The sequence below is a fragment of the Poromitra crassiceps genome (genome assembly GCF_964638095.1).
Source record: "Poromitra crassiceps genome assembly, chromosome: 14".
Lineage (NCBI taxonomy): Eukaryota > Metazoa > Chordata > Actinopteri > Beryciformes > Melamphaidae > Poromitra > Poromitra crassiceps.
Genome location: NC_139633.1, coordinates 21,148,718 through 21,161,317, shown reverse-complemented (window position 1 = coordinate 21,161,317; position 12,600 = coordinate 21,148,718). Strand labels below are relative to the sequence as shown.

Genomic DNA, 12,600 nt, shown 5'->3' with positions numbered 1-12,600 from the left:
GTGCACACACACACGCACGCACGCACACACACACACACACACACACACACACACACACACACACACACACACACACACACACACACACACACACACACACACACACACACACACACACACACACACACAGGGCCGCTGCTGGCCATTTGGGTGTCCTAAGCGTAATTGTTTTGTGGTGCCCCCCCCCCCCCCGCAAAACTTTCAATAACTGCCAAACGAAAGACTGCAAAATCATTAATTATGAACGATACTAGTGTATCTCACATTACATTACATGTGGCAAATAAACAATTGTTAGAATTACTGTCAGCAAACAAGCGATTGTTAAACTGTACATGCAAGCAGGGGCGGACTGGGATCATAATTCAGGCTGGGCATTTACCAAGCAGGCCAGGCCGATATGGGCCGACGTGCGTGCCGGCGTCCGAAGGGCGGTGGCGAAAAATTTGGGCTGTTTGAAGCCCAATTTGGGCCGTTTAAAGCCCGATTTGGGCCGTTTGAAGCCAGATTTGGGCTGTTTGAAGCCCGATTTGGGTCGTTTGAAGCCAGATTTGGGCTGTTTGAAGCCAGATTTGGGCCGTTTGAAGCCCGATTTGGGTCGTTTGAAGCCAGATTTGGGCCAGTTGAAGCCAGATTTGGGCCGGTTGAAGACAGATTTGGGCCGTTTGAAGCCCAATTTGGGCCGTTTGAAGCCCAATTTGGGCCGAGTCCAATTTTACAATGAGATGCACCCACTTTAACCCTGAATAAAGTAATAAAACCACTAGTAAACCAGTAGGCGGCGCCTGGCCTGCTGTTCAGTGAGTGGCCTGACTGAGGGCACAAAAAAAAAAAAAAAAAAAATTGGTGCCCTCAGTCACATGATGCCCTACGCAGTCTGCGTACTCTGCGTATAGGGTGCGGCGGCCCTGCACACACACACACACACAGATAGTGTTTATTATTACACAGATACAATTTATTTACTCAGTCTGTGGTAAATGTTTTCATTGGAAAGGAGACTTGAAGAGACACGAGAATAATCCACACAAGAGAGTAAACATTGAATTGCTATCTGTGGTGGAGGGGGGATTTCAGTGTTTGTGTATGCGAGTATGTACTGTGGATATGTGTGTGTGTGTGTGTGTGTGTGTGTGTGCGTGTGTGTGTGTGTGGGGGGGTGTGTGTGGGTGTGTGTGTATTGTAGCATTGTTGTGTTGTCCTGTGTTTATGTAGGCCTATCGAAAGAAAAAACGCAATTAAAAATGTATTAAAAAAAAACTGTTATTATCAGCGCCCTCTACTGTCCAGAAAGAGTAAAAGCGTAGAGCACCAGGACAGGGTGGGATGTCGTCACACTTTTAGATATTTTATTAGAGAAGGTATATGAAGCCCATGATCAAAATAGTCAAACATTCTGTCATTGTGTTACTTATGGTTGGAATTCTATTGAAAATAACGTTTTGCCCTCTTTTCTGGTACACCACTGAGTAGTAGTTAGCAGGGTGTGTAGGTACTGTGGTTGCAGGCTCATCAGCATGAAGTAATTGAACTGTCTCCCAGATAACCCAACTGCTGTCAAAGAGTTGTTCACTCATGAAGGCTAGACCATGGAACAGAAAAGTGCACCCCTGTCCGTTATCATTCATCAGATAATGCCTATTTTCGTAAGTAGTTACACCTAAAGAAAGAGCTCTAAAGAAAGACTGAAACAGACTCCTTACACGATATTGGTTGGACTGCAGCCACCAGAGGGCGCCTCTTCCCAACTTGACTTTCCCTACAGGTCGCCATTCAGGACAAACTGCGCACTGTGGACACGTTACTGTGGCAACCACAACCAGACACAACCGCACCATTGTAATGGCTGAAACACGTTACCAGAAAACGTCCCTACCCAGAGTCTTGGAGGTATGTAGTGTTATGTTATGCCTGTTGTAGTGTGACGATAACTCACACACGTTTATATCGACGTGTTGGTGTGCCAATCGCAAACAAAAACAAAAAGCTAAACTCAGGTTCAGTCAGCAGGTTATTAGCTAAACAGCTTTATAGAGTTAACGTTACCCGGGTTAATAAAGACAAAAGTAAGCTAAGCAATCGCTACAAAACAAATGGAAATAGTAAAATACCCTTGCCATTCAGCTACACCAGTTGTTTACAGTGGTTTAAAGTCTGAGACTGTGGGCCCCCCCAGACACAGCTTGGAATAAGGAGCCCCCCTTGCTCAATTCCTGGATGCCCATGGTATTATGATTATGTTATTTGAGCCTATTGACACTCAACAATTGAGCTAAGATAGCCTGATATTGCTATTTGACATACCAGACTACACCAAACCAAATACATAAAGGCATGAAGGCATTTATTTGTTTCTGACTCTGGGAAAGTGGGGAAAACTGTCCCCCAAAACTATGGTATCTCTGAAATATTTCTTTAACCAAATCAATCAATCAATCAATCAATCATTTTTAATACATGTCCCAGAAGGGCACTTTGGTTTACATCAGGCAGTAGTGGTTATTACAACATCATTACTAGTTTGAAAGTAGTAATAAAGGCACACTTCAGAATTATAGTAACATTATTACTAGTTTGAAAAGTAATAAAGGCACACTTCAATATTATACAATACATAGGCTATACATTTGTTGCAATATGTACAGATTCCAAAGGACCATCTACTCCCTTCTGCCAGGTCGCCGCGTGCGCTGCGCCCCGTACACACATTTAGGCTATTCTTTGATATATCCTTTTAATAACTGTCATATTTTTTCACTTCCATTTACTGAGCCTCCCCTGAAACTGCTCCCACTTTGAAAACCTCTGAGCTACACACATCAGCCGAAGTTCGTTATATAAAGTAACAAATACAATATTTGCAGAGGCAAATGTAACGTTATCAATTGCAATTACCATCATGCCCATTATGTTGGTGTGTGGAGACGATGTGCAAGACAGTACATGGCCTATGCTAGTAATGCATAAGCCAATATCACCTTCCTATTGATCATATGAGATATGAAAATTATCCGCTAAAGTATTATTGTTACAGTCTACTGTTTTGTTTTGTTGACTAGCCCAAGAGACCTGTATCCTCTGGCAGCATGGACAAGGCTGACAGGTCCAAGAGATCAGAGGTCAGACCAATGGGAAGACCTGCCTCCAGTCCAGCAAAGAAAGCTACTGTAGACTTTTTTGCTAAGGAGGAGCAATACAGGTAAAGACGGTGTGAATCCAACTGGACAGGGCCTTCAGGTGATCCCCTCTGATTGAATTTAACATGGGGAAAATGTTTTGATTTATATAGCGCTTTTCAAGTCACCCAAAGCGCTTTACATATCAGGGTGTGTATGGGAGGGGGGGGACTTAACTCATTCACCACCGATGCCTAGCACCCACCTGGGCACCAGTTTGCGACAGAAGTGTGCACATCAGCTATCATGGTGGAGAGTTGAGGACTGAAAGTGCCAATTAGATATTGAGGGATGATTAGTCGGCCATGATGGGAGGAAGGCCAGGGTAGGAATTTAGCCAGGGCACCGGGGTTACACCCCTACTCTTGCAAAGAGTGTCGATGGGATCTTTATTGACACAGAGTCAGGACCTCAGTTTAACATCTCATCCGTATGATGGTGCTCACTCACAGGAAAGAGTCCCTGTCTCTGCCCTGGGGTCATGAGACCAGCCACCTTTTACTGGTCCTCCAACACCACTTCCAGCACCATGGTCTCCCATCCAATGACTATGTCAGACCTGCTTAGCTTCCCTAGCAAGCCAGTGAGTTAACACAGGAGCCGCGGTGCCAGCACATATTAATTTGTCAACAAGAGCAGCACTGTTATTTGTGGGACGTTTTCTTGGCCTAACAGTCACTGAACCAACCCAACCGAATGAAATCTGAATATTTCAATAAGCTGTATCTCAGTTCACCTAATCTTATCAAGCAAACCAGAGAAAATGACTACAAATTATGTACTTGATCCTGGAATTAGCCAGCGATCACTGCCCTGTTGCAAGAAGTTTAAGAATGAAAAAAATCACAACAATTGGACAGTAAAAGATATATATATATACTTTTGTGGACATTTTGATAAAAGGCAATACTACAAGCAATACAGTGGAATACACTGAGTGAAATAAGCTCTTTCACCTTTGCATTTCGTCACCTGTGTGTCCAGTATTCATTTAAATGTAACAATGTTGTGTTTAGTGGACAGAATGAGCTGAATATACAGGTGAAACTGTCTAATTGTCCCACAACAGTGTTGGTCACAGAGTTTTCCAAAAATACAGTAGATTGTAGATTGTAGTAGTAGACATTCACACTCCCTTGCGGTCCTGCATTACAAAAACATGAATGTCAATACAACAGTTTCACACAATTGTATTTCCATGATCAGACTCATGAATGCAGAGCTGGAGGCCAAAACAGCTGATCTAGTAAGACAGGCAGAACAAGTTATGGTGAGTACTTTATATATTTTATTTTACAAATAATTAATTGCTTGCTAATTCTAAGGCGCTACACCAAGATTACTTCTCAAAGACTGAGAGGAGGGAAAAGTGGAGGTGAGAGCAGTCTTTTCAGTGCATTAGAATCCTTAATGAAGTGGTCTTTATTGGATTCCAGAGAGAACAGAATGAAGTCTTGTCAAAACCAATATCCACCAACCTGCTTATTGACACTGAAGATGAAGAGGACTCCAGGTAATACTTTTTCAGACTTCAAAGCAGAAAGCATCATCAATTAAAATCAACTAATATCTATCTATCTATCTAGGATCATAACGCCTCAACAAACTACATCACATGATCCTGGAGTAAAGGTATCAGTTTAGGAGTCAGGAGATTTGGACATTTGAAACCTGCAGATATCCTGTTCAGTAATGCAATTGAAAGTTACAGTTTAGAAACTATAGATAATGGTGTATGCAACTACTAAATGTACCAAATATTGTATGATGATGCTACGTCTCTTTTTACTATCTACTTGCTTAGGTAGTGACCAAAAAAAAGGTCCCACCAACATCTGCATCACGAAACACACATACTGGAAAACACCGAAAAGAGCAGCAAGTTTCTCGTAAAACAGCGTGAGTATATATATGTATGCATATATACATACATACATATTATACATATACTGTATGTGTAGATATACATACTGTATATGTGTGTGTGTGTGTGTGTGTGTGTACACACAAACACACACACACATTACGGTATCCATCAAAGTTTTTCATATTGTTTGCTTTGTTTCAGAACACCAAAGTTACATCAAGTGGACGATATAGCAGCTGTTGAAGGCTCCGCAGATTTTTCCCTGGCAAAGACCATACGCAGCATGGAGGAGAAGCTGAACGATCAGAGCAGTTATGAAAATGTTGTGGATGATGCGCCCAGCTCTGGAGACGGAGTGGGAACAGGTAACAAATAAAGTTGACAAATAATATAGCAAAATGTCGTCTTTTGCTCATTGCTCTTTTTTTCAATGTAATTTCAGATGCTCAGATACGCATTCTGAAGGCAAAACTACGGATTATGCAAGAGGAACTGGATCACACATCATATGAATGTTCTAAGAAGGTATCCAGATAACAATGACTAAACTAAAACTATCAGTTTGGCTGAGTGTGACCATGTACTCACAATAGGTTTTCATCGGGACAATGACCTTTGTTGCGGGTTATCCCTCTGCTTGCCCAGTATTCCCTATCACATACAGTATGACTGTGTACTCTCTAATAAGGCAGAAACTCCATACAAATATCAAACCAAGTATAATATGATGCAGATGCTTTAGAGAGGTGGTTTAGTTGGATAAGGCACTAGTCTAGTAAACAGATACTGGGTTCAAGTCATGTCAGCAGCAAGCATGCATGATTAATCTAAATGAGTAATCTTTAATTCAATAACTTAGTGTGCATTAGTCTGTGCACTTTTCAGAGTGTATTTTTTTTAATATGGTGTATATCTATTTTATTATTAGTTTTCTATGCTGCTCTTTTAATTGCCTTTCTTTGCCAGTTTGTTAAAAAAAGCAAAGGTGACTGACTCAGGGAGCTACTCACAAGAATTCCAATGTACCTGTCCTGTACTGTCCTGTACCTCTGCAGATGACAATAAAAGTCTACTTCAAAGATAATGAGTAAACAAGCTCTTGTATCAGCAGAAAGGGAGAGAGCGTCCAAGCAACAAGTGCAGCACAGGGTGATAAGTAACACATTTGACACAAATGTTTTTGAGAAAACCAGTTACTGCCTGTGGAAAATCATTCTAAAGACCTGGATCTAAACGTGTCCCCTCTTCCCCCAATCTAATCCATACTTGGAAAAAACCAAGAGGACTTTACATCGGTGCATGATTATCTTTTTCATATTCTGTAGAAATCCATGTTTCTAATCCATCATTTTAAACTCCTATGTTGAAGGAGCAGATCATTTTTAAGGATATTGTACGTACTTCATCTCGGTCTATCGTGTCTTTGTTGTTGCAGGATGAGGAAAACGCTAAGCTTAGCACAAAAATAAAGGAGATTGAGGAAGATCGAGCCAGACTGCTGAAGACCACAAATATTCAGCAAGCACAGATAGAGAAGCACAGAAGTTTAGCGGCGGAGTCCAGCAGAAAATGTGATGGTCTCCAACTGCAAGTGGCTGGTTTACAAAAGGTTTGTGTCTGTGACAGATTATCAAGGCTTTTTATTTTTAAAGGATATTATGCAGATTCATAGACTGCAAAACAGGTGGGTTAAGAGTCATTTTCAGTGCAAGATGGTAAAATCTGATATTCATCTAATATTTGATGTACAAAATAAAAATCAAGTCAAATGTAGACGCACACAACATACAGTGCTTGTTAATAGTTGCTAATGTTCTCTGTAGGAAATAGAAAGTTTGAACAGATCCCACAAACAAGCAGCAGGCAACCACAACACTGTAGAGGTCCGTCTGAACAGAGCCCTGGAGGAGGTGGAGAGGTTAAAGGCTCAGCTGAATAAGGTGAACCAGATGAATAAGGTAAGTTACCAGATAAACACACCATGTTTATACAGTATTCAGGAGATATTCAAGTGTGAAAGTTGTTTTAATTATTAAAACACCTGGGTGGGTTGCTGACTTGCAAGTGAACTATCGGTGGATTTAAATGACATTTGTTTGTTGTCACGTTTGAAAAATTAGATTACTTGATTTACAGAAAGTCTTAACTCGAAAAGATATTGTAGAATTTATGTGAATATGGAAATCCAAAACGTGAGTAAAAAATAGCACAAAATGTGGGTTAAAAATGTTTGAGCTAAATTTCCTTACTGTCAAAAAATTTGCCAAGAAGTTCATATATAGACTTGAGAATAATATTTACCTTAAAGTTGTTCATATTCTGCCTTTAATGCTAACAAATATGATATAGGAAGTTTTCCATGTATTATAATGCATGCATACGCATGTTTTTCAGACATCCTGTTGATCATTATGAAGATGGAATTCAAGTACACTTTAGTACTTGAAGCCCCAGAATGCAAATTTTCAGTTCTGCTAATCTTGTACTAATTTCAGTCTCTTTTTCTATCTACTGTAATAAGGACAAGATAAATGAGGAACACCAGAACAAAGAAAATGTACTTGCTGAAAACAAAATGCTAAAAAAGCAGAAAGCAGAACTCATTGTGGGTTTTAAGAAACAGCTCAAGCTGATAGACATTCTCAAAAGACAAAAAGTAAGTTTCTGTAGCCAAGAGTTAACAGTGTATGAAAGCCAATTTACTTTTGAAATGGAGTCTAATTGTGAGGCTTTTCTTCCTCGGAGCAGATGCACTTTGAAGCTGCCAAGCTGTTGTCGTTCACAGAAGAGGAATTCATGACAGCTCTTGACTGGGGCAAGTCATAGAGCAGTGGAAGATTCAGCATTTCATTTCTTGGATAAAGAAAGCAACCCTGTTAGAAATGCATGGATATGCATATGCATGTTAATGGATTTGATAAATGTATGTGTGTGTGTGTGTGTGTGTGTGTGTGTGTGTGTAGTGGAGGAAGGAGGGGAGTCCCTCTCCTGATTAGTGTGACAGCACAGCAAGGCAAGATTGGATCTTGGAAACCTCAGAAAAGCTATGAATTTTATTTTGGTAATTGTTTGGTGTGATGCTGATGTTTGTCCAATAGTATCCTAATAAAGACAAGTTTGTTGCAAAATAAGATGGAATAACTGTATTGTTACTGAATCCACAGCTGCAATATTTGCTACAATATCTTCAGGGCTTTGCTGTCACTAAAAATTGGAACTTAATTTTTTTCACTTCAAGCTTAGACTGCCATCTAGTGGTATATCATAATAAAACTTTTAAAATGAGTTATTGATCGTCTCCCCAGCCTTCCTCAGAGAATATATCTGTCTGACGTTTCTGAAAGTTGCTCCTGAAGTCCTCATCAAAGTGCTCGAGGTCATCCTCACGGAGCAAGCCCTGAAAACAGTTACACTGACAGTTACACACAGGCATATACTGTATATGTTGTAACTACAACACTGATAATTTAGCACATGCATGAACATACTGTACATGAACTGTAGCTACAGAACATGCAGCTTCATACCTTAGGTAAATATCCAAGAAGTTTAGTTGCATGGTGTTTAAGAAGCCGTTGCCTCTCCTCTTCAATTATCTGTCGACGCAGCGCCTCCCTCTCCTGTTCAATCGCGCTCTCTTTAGCCTCAAGCTCCTTGGGAAAGTGATCAAATTGCCATTCATCAGAGCAAGCCATTTAAAAGTGACATTACAATTAAAAGACGACAACACTAGAGGTGCACCATATTGGTAGGATTATTATTTATCTTGATATTGACCCATGTGCATTCAAAAAAACATTTTTTTTGTCTTTTTTGTTTTGTTTTATTGTTTGAGTAGAGTTTGGTGCCGAAACCCAGTACGGTACTTTTAGAACCGGTACTGGTACTATTGGTAACGAATAGCAACGCAAATTTAGATGCCTCATTTAGGTGCCATGCCTGAGCTGCTCCAAAACTGTCGCTGCCTGCACCTTCACTGACATTATAGGACATAACACATAGCATTATCATTTGAAGTTGTGAATTCGCAATAGCGGCGACCAGATATGCGACGTCAGTCAGAGTGTGACGTCATCCACTCCGTTGATATTGATTTTGTGGACCAACCAACATGGATCAACCAATCAACCAACAGAGTGACTTAAAGAGCTGCTGGCCATGTTGTCCGCAGCTAAAAATCAAAATTTAAAATTTAAAAAGTATCGGTTTAGGGTACGGTTTTAAAAGTATCGTTTTAGCACCGGTAATGGAAAAATACTTATACGATATGTATCCCTACTTATGAGGAAGCTACATTGCTATGGAAAACTGAGGGGGAAGGAGGGGGGGGGGGCTATTGTACTATTTTTAAGACTGAACCTCAAACGCCAGTGATGGAACTTGGTTCTTGGAATCTGTGGCCTTTGCTTATACAAAGTAAAATGCCCAAGACTATCAGTACCTACTGTAGTTAACAAAAAGTTGCAACAGGACCACATTATTCTTAATGTAGGATATTTCTGATCATGCATACAGAGCAAGGCTTGTAACCAGCTGTACCTTGTCAGCCTCATGCTGCCGTCTCCTGTCCTCGATGAGTTTCTCCACCTCCCGTCTGTGCTCCAGTTGCTTCATGCGTCGTTTCTGGGCGTTCATCTGCTCGATGCGATCGTCCTCCGCAAACTTGGCCATCATCATTTGGCGGAAAGCCTCTTCTTCCTCTTTCTCGGCCTGCTTCCGCATCTGTTTGAATGCAATTTGGTCCTGGCAGGTCTGCTGCAACATCAGCCTCTGTCTGATCTTCTTCTCCATCTCTTCCTGTTTAGAAGAAATTCCAGAATAAATCCACATAATTCAGGTGCAAATAAGATAAATTAGCAGGAAGAGGAAGTGTGTCACATATAATAAGGATCCTTTTGAAAAGACAATTGAAAAGGTGGCTATAAATGTGGTAACATCAACATCCTCACGATTTCTTTCTGCCTGGTAGCTTCTGCTTGTTCCTCCAAACAAAGTTCCTCCCGGACTCGCTCCATCTCTTCACGCTGCTGCCTGTCCATCTCAATCTTCTCAGTGAGCTATAGGGAGGGAAGAAAACAGTCAGATGTTTATCAGGTGGAAAACCAAAGGGGGGGAATAATTATTGGACTTAGTTGGATTGTTCGCTTACCATTTGATGAAGCTGTTCCTTTGCGTGCTCTCTTTCTCTCATCTTGGATATCCTGCTCTCCTCCATCTGCTGCTGATAGCTTGCAAACTCCTTGATGCGCCGGTTCTCAGCTTCCATCTTGTCTCGCTCCATGCGTCTCCACTCAGCCTGCTGTCTCTTGAACTCTTCAATGTACTGCTGAGTGGCTTTCACCTTCTCCAGTTTCAGCTGTCTCTCCCTGCAAGAAAACACATTCATTTTGCAACAAGCAATTACGTACTTCTGACACCGTTCCAACACTTGTAGTATAGGGGAAGAGATTAGTGCCAATAGAGGTTGGATTTGAATTGCATGAAACATAATTGGTCATGCTCATATTGAACTGTTGAATTTTTAAAGACATGGATTTGTTGAATAAATGAATTTAATAATTTAATCTGGAATGCATAATTTGAAATGAAATGGCGTGAATGTGACAAATGGAAAGATTTGCTCATTTAAAACCAATGATAATCCCATTCAATATCAAGCCATTGCATTCCATTTCAAATTGTGCCTTATAAATCAAATTATTGAATAAACGTATTCAACTTCAACTTATCCGTGTTTTAATCCACCAGTTCAATGTGGGCATAACAAATTCAGATTCCTGCTAATCTTCATCATTCAGATCAAATCCCTGCTGGCACTAATCTCTTTGCACAGTTATCCCTCGACTGTACTGATTAGCAAGAGAAATGTGCGCGCGGGCGTGGCTGCGTGCTCACATCTGATCCTCCTCGTAAATCTTCCTGACAATTTCATCCACCATGATCTTCTCCTTGAGGAACTCCTCGTAAGCCTCTTGTCTCTCGCGCTCCCGCTCGACGAGCTGCTGCTCCAGCTCCCTGTGGTGCTGCAGCGCCTCCTGGTGGTGCTTCTGCTCCAGCCTCTGCTGCTCAGTGGCCGCACGCTCGTGTTCGCTCTTCATCTGCCGAGCAAAGTCTGCCTCCTCGCGCTCATGTCAGAGGAAAAGAGGTACAGTCAGTAAGCCTCAAAACAAACACATAATACTGTATTTTGGATCTTGAAAGGATGCGCCTTCCCAGTGGTTTTTGGTAGTGCTAAACCAACATCAAGTTTGAAGCAAAGTACCAATGGCACAAGGTAGCACTCACAAAACTTCAGGACAAAGGAGCTCTCAATTTCACCAATTTATTTGGCCATGTCACAAATAATGCCAACGTTTCGGCCTCTCGGCCTTCTCCATGCCCTGAAGAAGGCCGAGAGGCCGAAACGTTGGCATTATTTGTGACATGGCCAAATAAATTGGTGAAATTGAGAGCTCCTTTGTCCTGAAGTTTTGTGAGTGCTACCTTGTGCCATTGGTACTTTGCTTCAAACATAATACTGTATAGTTGTGGTCAATACCAGAATCAAGATTCCAACTATTCCCCATCCAGTTTCTATCCATCTTTATGTCCTTGTTAGTTGTTCTGTCAAGGGAATGTATGCATTTATTTAATCCAAAAGGGTTCATTGTGTCCATACTTTAAGTTAAAGCTTGGATTTTCTTATATATCAGACAGATTTGTCATTCCTACCTGGCACGTCACACACCATCTAGTGATCTAGTGTTACCGTCGAAACATGTCAGGTAGGAATGACAAATCTGTGTCTGATATATAAGAAAATCCAAGCATTATGCATTTATTTGTTTACTTTTTTTTTTTTGTGGTACTAAACAGCTGTTTTCATCTTATTCGCGCAGCACAGAATGTTCAACCTGCCAAAGTCATAAAAATGTCTGGCCAATAGGTGGCACAGGCACAGAGTCACCCCCTACAGGACAGACTGGCTGCAGGTGCCGGATGCACGGGCTACCATGACATTTGCCACTTCCTGATAGCATTTATCACCCTTGCATTATAACAATTCAGGTAAAAAGAAGGAAGCAGAAAACTATCACAGCCATTATAAAGAACAAAGCCTCCTGACACGTCCATAATGAAGAGGAATCATGGGTGCTGCTGGTGCAGCCATGTGCTTTGTGGAGAGATTCGACAGTGATAATGAATAGTGACTCCACAACAAGGTAGTACATGCAGTGGCACTAGGTAATACCAGGGTTCCCACACATTTGAATGGCCAACATTTCAAAACTTTTCCATGACTTTTCAAAGATCCATAATATTTCCATGTAATGTGAGGCGGTAACTCAAAACAAGAAATGATTACTACACTGGACACATACGACACATGTCTTTATATATTGGATTGTATTGCTTTAGATTCACTGCATCACATTACATGGAAGCTATTGAAATAAATTATGAATTTTCCATAAAATATTAATCTAAAATACAAGAAGTACAAAAATAAAATATAAAGAGGTGTGTCCTATTTGTCCAGTGTAGTAATAGTTTCTGGTATTGATTTGGAGTCAGTGG

The 12,600-nt window shown here is 40.9% G+C and overlaps 2 protein-coding genes across 2 annotated transcripts in view; one reads left to right on the top strand and one right to left on the bottom strand.

Annotated features, from left to right (window-relative positions):
- Positions 1-4,386: 4,386 nt before the first annotated feature.
- Positions 4,387-7,869, top strand: tex9 (testis expressed 9; the record flags this gene model as incomplete). Its single annotated transcript, XM_083650661.1, has 10 exons — positions 4,387-4,446; positions 4,613-4,689; positions 4,854-4,860; positions 4,981-5,075; positions 5,245-5,408; positions 5,480-5,568; positions 6,479-6,652; positions 6,867-7,001; positions 7,565-7,699; positions 7,792-7,869. 10 exons carry the CDS (start codon positions 4,387-4,389, stop codon positions 7,867-7,869), a joined length of 1,014 nt encoding a protein of 337 aa, XP_083506787.1.
- A 460-nt stretch (positions 7,870-8,329) lies between these two features.
- Positions 8,330-12,600, bottom strand: part of LOC310789059 (zinc finger protein 280C-like) — a gene marked incomplete at its 3' end in the record, with an annotated part of 28,525 nt that continues 24,254 nt past the window's right edge. Inside the window, exons 22-27 of the mRNA XM_083650660.1 lie at positions 10,939-11,168; positions 10,193-10,409; positions 9,993-10,100; positions 9,583-9,840; positions 8,571-8,696; positions 8,330-8,440 (exon numbers count right to left, since the gene is read on the bottom strand). Coding sequence (XP_083506786.1) covers positions 8,330-8,440; positions 8,571-8,696; positions 9,583-9,840; positions 9,993-10,100; positions 10,193-10,409; positions 10,939-11,168 — 1,050 coding nt within the window. The remainder of the gene's footprint in view (positions 8,441-8,570; positions 8,697-9,582; positions 9,841-9,992; positions 10,101-10,192; positions 10,410-10,938; positions 11,169-12,600) is intronic.